This window comes from Nilaparvata lugens, chromosome 5, assembly GCF_014356525.2.
Source record: "Nilaparvata lugens isolate BPH chromosome 5, ASM1435652v1, whole genome shotgun sequence".
Lineage (NCBI taxonomy): Eukaryota > Metazoa > Arthropoda > Insecta > Hemiptera > Delphacidae > Nilaparvata > Nilaparvata lugens.
In genome coordinates, this window is record NC_052508.1 from 12,715,438 (window position 1) to 12,730,066 (window position 14,629).

Sequence of the window (14,629 nt, forward strand, 5' to 3'; positions counted from 1 at the left end):
CTATTTTCAGAGCAATATTTTGTTGTGAAAATGCCAGCAAACCGGCTTCAAATTTGCGCTATACTCTATTATTATAGTAGCCTACATAGCCTACGTTATCTGACTTAATTCAGAGTGAAAATTTTATTGTGAGACAGATAATAATATTAATTTTAATAATATAAGTCATGAGCCAAAGTCTGTTGTACGGTACGCTTTTTAGGAGTGAAGTAAACTTTTTTAGAAGTCTAGTATTACAGTATTACGTGTATGCTAAGGGTTATCAGTCAGGCCTCAACGTTCAACAGTACGGAATAGCCGAGAGCGTAAAGGCGTACATCAGTCAGAGCTCAAAGCTCAGTGAATAACAAAACATGATCTAGGTTCGAATTTCGGTCAATGACTTTTTTTTGTCGATGAATTTCGACTTTTAATACCTATTTTTTATATTAGTTACCGTAATTTATATTTCAATCAATTTTTTAGATATATTTTGAGACAAAACTGTGAAATATGCAATTATATTAATTTTTTCATCACATTATTTCAAAATAGTAATGAAAATTCTATTCATCCATCTATCCATGATATTGCACCGGGCGCAAAGATCGCGCCTAATATTAATAGTATAAAAATATGGTCATTATTGTAAATTATTAATTAGTAATATTGAAATTAATTGACAGTAAAAGTTGTCATAACCAAGATTCAAACTATCAAAATAGGCTGTTTGAATTTTATTTATTTTTTAATTTCTTATATATTGGGAAGTTTTTTTTGGGTGTGGCGAAAAATAGCGTTCGCACCATGGGCAAAAATGTATTTCCGGCTCTCAATCTTTTCTAGTCCTCGGCCTACGGCCTCGGACTTAAAAACCGATTTCGAGCCGGAAATATCTCATTTTCGGCCCTAGGTGCGAAATATACTATTACACACGCTCGCTTTTTTGTTTTCATTTTAACCTGATATTGTGATTATCTGTTGAAAAATCTTTCATGTCAAAATCATTTGGTCAATCCTTTTCTGTTAGTTCACTGGAGAATTTAGTTTTCTGAAAAAATATGAAGATAAATTAAAACTCAGGGAGAATTTTTATTTTCTTTCCCATGAGAATTACATGATTTTATTAATGGAGAGAAGAGATGAACGTTATGCACCATGTGTCGAAATTGAAACAAATGTTCAATTCAAAAAAATAATCACTCTGAACGTTTTAAATCAATCTAATCAAAAATAAACTATTCAAATAGTTCACAATTTTTTAATTGAATTCAAAAATGTGTTGTTCAAGAAATCACATGTCTTACTATTTGAGCATCAGCTTTTATTTTTATTACCAGCATGAATTGTAAAAATCGAAACACAGCTGTGTTTGAGAAGAGAACACATAATTAGAACCGTACGAATTAAAATCTGATATGTATGAAAGCCTCATTCGTTGTCGGCAACAAACCGAATGAAACCGAATGTGTGTGAAGCTAGCCTTCAGAGGTTGATCATGCTCGCGATCATGGCTTATATAAAGCTAAACATCGACCTGACCGTTCTGTTCGTACCCTGAATGTACTTTTAATCGCATCTTTCACTCAAGTGTGTGAAAACAAAATTCTCTCATTCTTAATTCTTAATTTATTACCACACTCATCAATAAATACCACACTCATCTTCTTTTCACACCACACTCATGGTTGATGAATTTTTACAATTATACAGATTGAAATTATTGAGATATTGCAATATCTCAGTAATTTCCATCTGTAGTCTAGAAAATGGGCGCTGCTATCCAGAGATTGTCAGTTTGGTGTGAGGGTAAGCATTCCTGACCGGGAATTAGGAGGTACTGGGTTCGATTCCCGGGCTGACAAATAATTTTATTAATAGTAGCGCTCATCGAATTTTCATCCAGCTGTTTACCCTGTTGTCAATATTTGCTAGTAGCAGAAGTCTTCGGGGTGAATTACAGCATTTAATTTGGATTTTCGTTAAATGAATAATAATTTTACAATTATATTTGAGAAAGTAGGCATGCAACTTATACATCATTGTTATCAATGGGAATTATGTATACCGTATCTTGAATCATAATATTAACTTTACAGGTCAAAAGAAAATTTTCACTGTTTTCACTGGAAAATGATAGAGGAAGTGATAGGTCTTCTAAAAACTACTGCTTTCTGAACAAAATGTGGAAGGTTCGAGTCTATCCTTAATATAATTGTTTCGTTAAATAATATAATTATTTTTCATATCGATTGTTGTACCTAGTACGAATTCAATGACAGTATAGTAGTTGACTTATCATTGAACACAGTCGAATCCTATTCTGCTTCTACTACTAATATATTCTTGTAATAAGCGAACTGATAATTGATGATGGATTTTCATTATTAAGAGTTCATTTGTTCACATATAAATGATGCTCTTGATTCTTATTGAAACCACCTCTATTCTTATTTCTAGAGAGTCGCGTTATATTGTGAAGAAGTTCTGTAACGCTAAACTCACACTTACGCGACTCAGGTCGAGAAGAGACTCGACTCTAGTCGAGAGCATGTGTTTCCAAATGGTGACGTCGTGGAGACTAGAGTCGACTGGTCTGAGTGTCACCATTTGGAAACACATGCTCTCGACTAGAGTCGAGTCACTTCTCGACCTGAGTCGCGTAAGTGTGAATTGAGCCTAAGTTTGCAGTAATTACTGGCTTTTTCAGAAAATCTTATTCAATTTCAAATCTCAATTTTCATTAATCTCATTTCACTTTCTTGTGAGACTCTTCTCATTTTCTTGTAAGAGTTAATTTTACTTTCCTGTTAGCATTGGAACAGTTCATTATGAATTCAGAATGTTTATCAAAATTCTATTTTCGTAATAAAAAATTACTAGTGATAATCAAGGATATGAAATACAAGATGAAAATCTATTTGGACAAATTATTCATATTCTCATTCATATTATATCGCTACTTAAAGTTTTTTTCACACGCAATTTTAATAAAATTTCCATAGTTTTCCCTGTTTTCATTAAACAAACGGGATTCGACTGTCATCTTAGAATTATCAGTAATTAGATTACTAAAGAGTTTTCTATTGAGTAGATTTTCAAAAATTGCAATATTTTTATCTGTATCTATTTTCAAGTTGAATCAATTCGAATAACTTCAGGCTATCTTAATTCAAATGAAACACTTAATGCAAGTAGGTTAACATGCTCACTGCTGAATTTAGTTGCACATTCATCTCTCTAGTTGGATTATATTCTTGATCTACATCTCAAGTGCATATTACTATAGAGAAACAATAGCTTAAGTAGATATCCCATGGTATAGGACGTTTATGTCGCAACTTTTTCTGTTATCTCAAGCCGATTACTGTCGTTATTGTAGATTTTTACTGTTTTGGCCGGGTGAGATTGTATGAACGGCACAATATGAGAGACTGCCAGCGTCACATAGCTTTATGAGAAAGAACTACGTGAACTATCGGCTTGAGATAACAGAAAAAGTTACGACATGAACACCCTATACCTTGGGATATCTACTTATGCTATTGTTTTTCTGTGATATTACCTATTTTGAAATTTTAATATTTCTGCTTACTTCAGGCAAGCTCTTATATAGTTAGTTTTCCGGTAAAGTAGATTTTGATATTTAACTTTTTAATCAGTTCATTCGGATATTTGAGCGAGCATATTGTGAAGAATCTCTTGATAAATAATGTTGATAGATGTTAGTTATTGAAGTAGATTGAGGCTCACACAAAAGACTGTTAAATTTCAATCAAGAATCAATCCCACTGATTGAACCAGAGGAGGTTTTTTAATAAGAAAGCTTTTCTGATTGGCTCTCGTGGCATTTGATAGGGGTTGAAGGTTAACAGACTTTTGTACAACCGGCTGTAAAACTTTCAATTGTATCAAGTAACCTTGTTTTCAATGTTTCTTCTTATTATATTTTAGGCCTAAACTTGATTCCCCTTTGCATAATTTAATATATTTATTACTTTTATTCATCATTTCAGCTTGGAATCCAATCTCTTCATATTCCTTTCTGTTATATTATTCCTCAAATTATTCATCATCCCACAATGGAGACTGGAGAGACAGATTGTAATGTAAAAGCTATTTGAGTTTTAACGTTGAGATGATATGATGAGTTATGCTATTTATTTAACGATATGCTATTTAAGTTTTAACGTTAATATGATGAGCTTTTGTCACATGTTGTGTGGAAATAAAAATAAATACTAAAAGGGTACTCTAATTATTAATTTCTATAAAGCTCTAAAGTGAATGATTCAACGCCATTGGTGTCATTTTCAATATAGAACCTTTTTAAGATCCAGCTACTCTCCAGTTACAGTGAAGAAATAGATTTGATTCAATAAATGTAACCAAGATTTGAGTCTCCATGCATTCCAGTGCAATTACCTTTCATTTCACTTCATTTTATTTCATTTATTCATAGACAATAGTTACAATGCAGGTATACTCATGGGATACTCTGTAAATTATTAGTATTAGCCCTCTGCAAGAGAATTAATAATTTAAAACCAAAGGTGTCATTTTGACTATTATATAGATTGTTTGTGAGCTCTCTATTTCCAGTGGAAAAAATAGGTTTGAAATTATTTTCTTCATGAATTCCAGCGCAATCAACAGTCTGCGACGCCAAGCTGGAGAAGAAGGTGACGTTCGCCCGCCTTCTGGATAAGGTCTCCTCGGAGATGAGCTCGGGCTCAGAGCTGGAGAACAATGGCTCGAGCGTGGTCGGTCGAGGTGGGGCCAGCACTCGTCCGATGTGCACCAGCCTTATTACCATCACGACGGCGCAGTCTGATGTAAAGTCGCCGCACAGCACTAGCAGCAATCAAGGTAGCGACTCCCTCTCCAGTTCGGATGCCACTCTGCACCTGCACACAGGTGTGACCATGAACCGTTTCTCTCTCTCTCTCTCTCTTTTTTTTCTCCAGCATGATACTCTCTCTCTTTTTTTTCCTCCAGCATGATACTCTCTCTCTCTCTCTTTCTGTCTCTCTTTTATTTATTTCATGTTGATACTTATTTTGTAATATACACTTTTTCCTTGTAAATTTCAAAGGGTGGTGTGTCAGAGAGCACATAGAGTCCTAACTCCGCCCGTAAAGGCATTAATTCAATTCAATTATATTCTCTCACTCACTCTCTCTTGACTGGTTACAGATATTCCAAACTAATAATGTTAATGTTATGTTGGACATTCTTAACCACAATATAGTTCCTCTCTTTGAAAAACATGTTCCTTGAAAAAATCGCAGAGTAACCAGAGATCCTGCTCCATGGCTCACAGATGAGATACGCCAGCTAATGGGGGATCGAGATTATTGGTGCAAAATTGCAAGAGCGTCAAAAAGCCCCAATGATTTCAACCATTATAAGCGTTTGAGAAACTCTTGCAAGCAAACAATTGGAAATGCGGAATCTACATTCTATCGTAGCTTGATCTTCTCAAAGCGATCATCAACTTCATCTCTTTGGCGTGCTCTGAGGGAGATTGGGGCTGGCAAGGAGAGGCAGGTACCGACTGTTGCTCACTCGCTGGATGATCTCAATGACTTCTTCACTGACATCCCTGTAAGTTTGGACCAAGCTCGTGCTCACTTTGACTCTCTGCCTGATTTTCATCCGAATGAGGACTTCTACTTCTCCAATGTCACGGAGCAAGAGGTATTTTTGGCTCTTCATCGAGTGAAGAGTAACGCTGTTGGTGCAGACGGTATCACGATCAAGTTCATCAAAATTATCCTTCCTTTTATTCTCCCATTTCTCACCCATTTGATCAATACCTCACTTTTAACGTCCGTTTTTCCTAATGACTGGAAGCTATCCATAGTGATTCCCTTGAACAAGATCCCAAACCCTCTCTCTCCATCTGATTACAGGCCTATAAGCTTATCGTCCGTTTTGTCCAAGGTTCTGGAAATAATCGTTCACTCCCAATTAAGCTCATTTATCCATGGCTCTGGATTGATTGGTGACTTTCAATCGGGGTTGTGTAGTGGTCATAGCACCACCTCTGCACTCCTGAGAGTCACTGACGACATTCGTAGGGCTATGGATGGTAGAGAGTTAACAGTTCTTGTTCTAATAGATTCTAGTAAGGCATTCGATAGCATTTTCCATCCTACTTCACTCTATAAACTCAGAAACTTAGTTTTTTCCAACTCCACTGTGGCATGGGTGAGGTCCTATCTCCAGGGTCGGTGTCAGTGTGTGAGAGATGGGGATGCCTCTTCACGGTGGCGTGAAGTGAACAGAGGAGTTCCTCAGGGTTCGGTATTGGGTCCTCTGCTGTTCAGCATCTACATAAATGACGTGACAAGCACTCTACTTACGACCAGACATCACCTGTATGCCGACGACTTGCAAATATATCGACACTGCAAGAAAAATGACTTTGACATCACAGTTGATGGAGTTAATGCTGACTTGACTCGTTTGGTACGATGGACTGAGAATAATGGACTGAAAATTAACGAGACTAAATCAAAATCATTAGTGATAGGATATTCAAGACTTTTGAACACACTCGACATAACTAATGGACCATTTATAAAATTGAATAACATACAATTGCAATACAGTTCTGACGTGAAAAATCTAGGACTTACAACGACAAGGACTCTTGACTGGACCAGCCACGTGACTCAGACTTGTAACAGGGTCATTGGGGGGATCATGAAATTGAAGAGGATCTCTGACTTCATTCCCCTTTCAACGAAGGTTATGTTGATCAAGACTCTGATCTTCCCGATCTTCAACTACTGTGACATTGTGACTCTTGACATGACAGTTCAACTTCTGCAGAGGATGCAGCGTGCACATAATTACTGTGTTCGCTTTATCTTTAACCTGAGACGTGACGACCATGTAACTGAATACTTTAACAGACTTGAACTCATGAAGCTGCGTGAGAGTAGATCACATCATGCTTTGTGCTTCCTCTATAAGATATTGAAAACTAAAACCCCTAAGTATCTGGCAGTAGAGTACCGTTACTTGGGTGATTTTGGTTGTGGAGGAACGCGGCATGTCCCATCTGCTGGCTGTCCCAACACATAGGACTGTTATGTACAACAAGTCGTTCCTTGTGACAGCCTGTAGTTTGTGGAATTCTCTGCCTGCTGAGCTAAGGCTTGTTGAGGGACATCGTCGGTTTGGCGCGGCTGTCTTGCGGTGGATCAGAGGTGGTGGACTCGGCTGGAATGTTCACTGAATCTTAACGTGTGTGTTTGTGTGTGTGTGTGTGTGTGTGTGTGTGTGTGTGTGTGTGTGTGTGTGTGTGTGTGTGTGTATGTGTCCTTTCTTCCTTCTTCAATTTATTCCTCTCTTTCTTCTTTCCTACTTCTATCGAAATGATCTATGGATTTTGAACTGACGTTTCTTCCGTTTTCACTTTTCACTTTCCTTTTTCTTCTTATTGTATTCTTTTCACTGATTCAAATTAGAAAGAAATTTTAATTTTGTTTTCTTTCTCTCATTCGCTATTTGGAAGTTTTTTATTATTTTGTAAAATTAGTTTTTTTTTACTTATAATCTTTGTTGTACAGTGTTTGACTTAGAATTGTATTGGAGGGTTAAGTGTAAGAGAGGGCCGGCTGCGCCCTAACTTCGCCCTCCTAGGTTTTTAATAAAGGCAGTCAATCAATCAATCAATCAATCAATCTCTCTCTCTATCTTTCTATCTATCTATCTCTTATAGCATGAATCTCTCTTTATCTTTCTTATAGCATGAGTCTCTCTCTGACTGTAATAACTCTCTGAATCTCTCTCCAAATTCAAATAGAGAGTTTGTATCTCATGTAGCATAAGCATGACTTTTTATCACCTACCAGACCATCAAAAACTTGCACTCTGGTACGACCAACGGCCGTTTCTCTCTCTCTGTCTCACTCACTCTTATTTTCTCTCTGTCATTTCTCTCTATCTCTCTTCAACTGTTTTTCTGTCTCTCTTTTTCACTCTTCAAGCATGATTCTCTCCCCAATTTATCGTTGAATTTTTGAATCTGTTGATTGTCTCCTCTAGCAGGTTTTGGCCTCTACTACCGTACCTTAATTTCTATTTGTTTTTCTCCTCACCTGAGTGTGGGCTAAGTGGAAAAGGGGATCTTATTGCCTCAACCTCGCTCACATCACTTGTAATTTTTTAAAGGACCAATTAGAGACATTTGTCCATTCATCTATCTATATATCACCTTGAATGGAAGGTTCATATTGTCTCGCAGCATGCTCACCCTAGCTGGATTTTTCTTTGAATATTTCTTCTCCACATTAAAGAAAGGAGTTGAATACTTGTTATCTCGTCACTGTCATTTCTCACACCTTAATAATCATCAAATGTATTCTTTCCTTCCTAGTCATGACTTTATCATAATTCCCATCTAAAATGCATGTATTATGCTATCTTCCACTGCACAAATATCATGACATATCTATCTATTCAATCAATTTATATTATATATCTCAAAAAAGTTAATTTGAAAGTTGGGTATTTTTTATTGTATCTTCACTAGGAATTTCAATGATTGAGGACTGCAGCTATTCCACTAGATAGTTGTATGTTCTACCACATCATCCTTCCTATATTAGTTTTTTTCCAGACGAATGCACAGCCTATTCTCAAGGTAGTTTATATTAATTACTGATCAATTATTAGAAATATTATTTTCATTACAGTAATTGATTCCAGTATGGAACACTTCTGAGATCTGACAGGATGCATTTGCGCACAGATGCATTTACGCAATTCTTGTTTTTTCAAATATTCATTCATTCATTCATCAATACAATCGAAAATCATAATTTACATGGAATGTATGAGAGCCACAGTCTCAGCCCAGACCTGATTTACTCCCAAATTCTACAAATAGTGAAATTTCGGAAAGAAAGGTTATATTTTAAAAACAATTGAGAGCATTAACATGTCCGAAATGAAGAAACAGAGTATTGAATAGGTTTATTCCATTGATTAGAAAAAGAGATTAAATGTCAGTAAAAAAATAGCTATTGGAAGTAAAATTATTTCCCCAACATACTCATTGTACTTATTCGTTTATATACTGAATGTTTGAAAAAGAACTCCCAAGTTTTAGGTGCAAATATTATGTGTAAAATAATGGGAAACTTCATCAACAAGTACATACAATGGAAGAGAGAATCTTCAAGTTTTGTTCAACATCAGTTCACTTCAACATGGGTTCCATTTGTTGCCCTGTACTAGCCGAGACGATATTCAAGTTCTCGCCATGTATTCACCAACATAATCAGGTGTAATTGTCCCAACCGCCGTGGCGATTCTTTCCCGTGAATGGTTTATGTCTCGGATTTTTTTACTGTACACAAAATTTGTTATGTACAGTCGCACCGCCCACGCACCCATCATGAACGTTACGGAAGATGTTAGATCTTCTCGCGTTCCCCGGTCGAACCACTGTTGCTCGCCGGTCGATCATCAATCGCTCTGCTGGAGTGACGTTCGGTTGCGGAGCAGAGCGACAGTCTGTACGCACCTTTAAGGTCAAACAGGTCTGCCAACTGCAGGGGGGGGGGCAAAACTTGAACAGTTGCTGAATCAAACACAACAAACTAGAATAGTTCATATCACTTTTTACAGATTCTATGACACATCAAAACTACGGAGTTCTTTTTCAAACATTCTGTATATTACACCTATTTGATAATTATAATATAATTATCAAATAGGTGTAATATACAGAATATATTATTATTGTATTAACTTGGAATACAATAGAAAATGACTCGTTCATTCGTGCGGGTCAGGTGATCTATATGCCACTCTGAAATATGCTCAGGAAATGATCAAGAGTAGCCTACTCTTTATTACATTTCAACACTACTACTGCCAACTCTTCAACAACCAATCAGATTTCAACTTGATAGTTTCTAGTACTGGATCTGATCATATTCACTATTCATATTGAAGGCATTATATTTATAGTTTATATTTACGTTCCTATTCATGCAGAGCTCTATGCTGTTTTATTTTTGTTCAATTCTTACATTTTTTTGTTTAACACTAATAATAATTATAAATGGTGGCCGTAGTCGAGTGGATCAGATGCTGGCTTTATGATTCAGAGGCCCGGGTTCAAATCCCGGCCCGGGCAAGATATTTATCTCGGGCCACTCCCTTGTTTCGGATGGACACGTTAAGCCGTCGGTCCCGGCTGCCTAAAAAGCAGTCGTTGGGTCATGTCAGAGGCCCTGGAATTGATCAGCTGCGACCTGAAAACTCTGACACCAGACCTGAGCCATCCAGGTCACTTGATGTTATTATTATTATTGTTTAACACTGTAACCATACTAATCAAGAGAATAAAAAATGCATATGGAACATGAACGACCCCACACTGTAGTAACTCAGGGGTTGTTTAAAACAATATTTTTCCTCTATTTTCAGTTATACATTGTAATATATTGTAATGTAATTTTTTGGAAGAATAAATTTCAATTTTCAAGTGTCAAGCATCTTGAAGAGTTGAAACTAGTAGTGTTGAAATAGAATGAAGGGCACTTTCGATATATTTTTCATTGTGTTTCAATAATATTAGTAGCTCTTGAAAATGTGTTTATTTGCTTATAATAATTGTTATATTCATATGGTTTCCCTTTGACAGGCGAGCTAGCGAGACGTCCAGCGCGCCTCATCCTCGGACCAAAGAAGACCAACTCGGCCGACTCTATCCTGGCCATGTTCCGCAACTTTGCCTCGACGACTGGAGGCGGAAGTGGAGGCGGATTAGGGTCCTCCAGTCTGGCCTCGCCCTCGACCACCCCCACCGCATCCAGCCCTCAGGACGAGCTGGTCGGCTCTGACGACTCGTCAACTGCCACCCCCATCTCCACATCCAGTGCGGCTGAGTCACCCACCATGTTTAACCGAAAGCACACTATTCAGGTGGGTACTGAGTAATGCCCATTATTACAACAAAAATTATTAAAAATTACTTAATAACTGTAATGGTAGCGCCTGTTGAAGAGTAGGTATGCAACACGTCTCGCAACCGTGTTTGTCACTTCTAGAAAATCTGTTATTGGAGGTATGAAATAGTAGAAAATAGTTTTTAAATCTTGGCATTGGGGATGTCAATCCCGGGACTGATTTCAAATCACGGTATTTCGTGATTATCCAATATCAATCACGGTATTCCGGGACTGATCCCGGGATTGGCAAAAATCAGTTTCATGCATTTTCACCAATTGTTCCTTCTCAATTACATGTTCAGTAACAGTGTGTGGAGATGAAAAAGGGCTCATTATAAAGGGAGAGGATATTATTAAAATGGAAAAATACTTAGAAGTAGTATTAAAATTAAGGCTGTGCAAAGGCTAAAAATGAACTTTCTACTCGTGATATTTCTCAAAGTTTCTTGATTTGTTTATCATCAAGCTATCGAAATGGAAAAGTTTTCTCAGGGAAACATTTTATCTGATCATAACGTTTTGAGATATGAGCGCCTAGAGTTTAAATTTCTAGGACAGAACATTTCAAATTCGGTAAGAGATAAATCCATGACATTTAGAGGATAGATTCTTCATGGTATTGTTGATCTAGTAAAACAAACATTTTCTGAAAATAACAAGTTTAAAGATAGTTATTCAATTTACTAAAAATAACCCAAAATAACTTGTAAATAACATTCTATAACTTTGCCAAAAATTGATATTTTCAGAAAATTTTTGTTTCACTAGGTCAACAATACCATGAAGAATCCATCCTCTAAATCTCATGGATTTATATCTTACCGAATTTGAAATGTTCTGTCCCAAAAATTCAAACTTCAGTCGCTCATATCTCACTCAAAGAGTAATGATCGGGGAAAAATGTTTTCCTGAGAAAACTTTTTCATTCTGATAGTTCGATGATATACAAATCGAAAAACTTGGAAAAATTATCACGAGCAGAAATTTTATTTTCAGCCTTTGCACAGCCTTAATCTCTGTCATCCTTGGGGTAGAAAATTTGTTATTGGAGGTATAAAATAGTAGAAAATAGGTATTAAATTTTAGCATAGTTTGTTTGGAAAAATTCGAAGATGGCCGGCCGGGCTAACATGTCCCTGGCCCGGTACTTTAGTCTTATCAATATCTCTGTTATTCTTGGGGTAGAAAATCTATCATTGGAGGTATAAAATAGTAGTGAATAGGTATTCAATCTTGGCATACTCTGAGTGCTACCTCGATACAATGATTTCTTGTCATTACAATAAACTGAAGATCTTGTCTATTTTATTAATAATGTATCCATTTTGAACGATTTTGAGCTTAAGAAGTTACTTGACAACAGATTGCATATGCGAAATACTGAGTTTCCCCCCACACTATAAGATTACTGTACATCATATATCATCATGTCAAATGATTACATAATCATCACGTAAAATGGAATAGCTTTCATACACACATCGAAGATGGCCGCCGAAATTGGTCGACACTATCGTATTGGAGGTTTTCACACTTACCGATTGTCGACCGACACTCAGAACATTTTCTTCTGATTGGCTAATTCTCAGCTAATCGGAGGACAATTATTATCCCTGCATCCTCAGGAACTGATTCAACTAAGGAATGAGTTTCCTCAGTATAGAGAGGATCAACAACTGGTCGAAACGTCTTCACTTCTAAAAATCAAATCAAAGTTTATTCATAAGAACAATTACAATACAAATCTGGATACTATACTACAAAAATGTCTACTATACTAAAAAGTAAGTAGTGATTCCACTTCAAAACTGCCGGGAAGAGTAACCGAGATGACCAAGGCGCTGGCCCTTAGTCTGCTAGTGCTACCTGGTCACGGGTTCGAATCCCGCCAAATTCCATCGAATAGGCATGGACGTTTGATCATCTCATCGTTTCACACTCGTATGCTACTACCCACGTTCAAGCAAAAAGCTCATGAAGGTATCATCCGCAATAAAAAGAAATCTGGTGTGGCGCACTCACTCAACTTTCCTTGCCGTTATGAAAATTGATTACCTGTCGCTAGTGTTCACGCGCATCTCAAGTCTACTATTCAAAGATTTGAGCCAGCTGGCGACAGGACAATAAAACTGGAGACACATGAGATCTGCTATCTCTTCATAGTGAATGATTTAATAGAATCAACAGTTTGCAATTGAATAATCACATCTCGAATTTCGAGCTTATTTTCAATTTTAGGCGGAAAAATAGCTATAAGTGGGTTAATATTTGAAGACTAGTTGCACTTAATCAGTATTTAAACTATTTCTTGCTAAGGTAACTCAGATAAGTTTGTTCGAGTAATGTTCAATAGCCTTCATTTATATCCTTTTTTACAGGTATCTGTACTGGATCCACTGAGTGCCCAAAAGAATGCCTCTAGCTCTCACAGCAGTCACCTGTTACACCCTCCTTGCATCCTGTTGGAGGTACCCAACAAATGCCTGTCTCCAATCAGAGAGGTACCTACCCCCTCGCCCTCACCCGCACTCACACCTATCATGCCTCGTCATCAGCTGGGTAGTCCTAGCCCCAACCTCAGCCCTAACCCTAACCTCAACCCTAACCCTATCCCTTCAACATCTTCTTCATCAATGCATCTTCTAGTTCCCGGCCAACATCCACCCAAGGTAACTAACTCTTTCCTCTGCTCTCGCTCACTCTTTCTCCGTCTTTTCATTGCATTGCAGCTCATAATTCAGCCTCGAATTTCAAGTATGTTCTCTATTACTATATGCTCCATTCACGGAAACGGTCTTATGAAACCCGTTTGTAGTATATTTTATGATCCATTCACTAGAACGGTCTTGTGAGACCCATTTGTAGTAGCCTACTTTATGACTCATTCACGATTACAGTCTCGTAGTATTTCATGCCATTCACGAAATCGGTCTTGAGAAATCCCGTAGTGTGCACCTCACTTGTTGCCAGTCAATTTCCACCCTTATAATACAATGAACGCTTAGTATTTCCTATCTATAATATTTCCAGTTATCACTTGCTAGTTGTATGAATTATCATGTTACTGTATCACTATTGTTGTATTATGGATCACTTTCAATTGTTCTATCGTGAAATTGATGTGAATAATGTTACATTATGATTGAATTACTTTATTCTATCCGAAAATACTTTTTCTTGGAAACTGTTCAAATAATTTAAATCGCTTTCATCACTTGGGAACCGCTCCAATTAATAAGTTGCATGCTTGTACCATAACAAAGCTTTGTTTAGTCTCATAATAGTTACTCAGTATTATCATTCAGTAGTGTGTAATGCTATTCGCTAATCCTTATAAATGTATTTGATAAATCATTGTCAGTTCATATTGGCTCATGATTGTGAAACATAATATGATTCAGATAGAGAATTATTTTCTAATAAATTGTATGTGTTTGTCAAGTTCTTCTATGGCATGATATTTCTCCAATATATTGGAGAATCCCTTTAATAAATTCGAGAAGCATCATTAAAATAATAAGTATTTATATCCTTGAAAAGCATGTTATATATCCTAATGAATTTGCATGTAATTTCTTATCTCAGTATATTAGCTACTCAGCAATGCATGATATATTAAATTGGAAAAGGCTCATAGACGGGCAATGTAAAGACGACAATTTATTAGCAGC

At 36.7% G+C, this 14,629-nt stretch overlaps 1 protein-coding gene across 1 annotated transcript in view; it reads left to right on the forward strand.

Annotated features, from left to right (window-relative positions):
• Positions 1–14,629, forward strand: part of LOC111055403 — a 273,287-nt gene that overhangs the window by 240,121 nt on the left and 18,537 nt on the right. Inside the window, exons 23-25 of the mRNA XM_039429382.1 lie at positions 4,624–4,896; positions 10,652–10,932; positions 13,337–13,627. Of these exons, the coding sequence (XP_039285316.1) occupies positions 4,624–4,896; positions 10,652–10,932; positions 13,337–13,627 (845 nt within the window). The remainder of the gene's footprint in view (positions 1–4,623; positions 4,897–10,651; positions 10,933–13,336; positions 13,628–14,629) is intronic.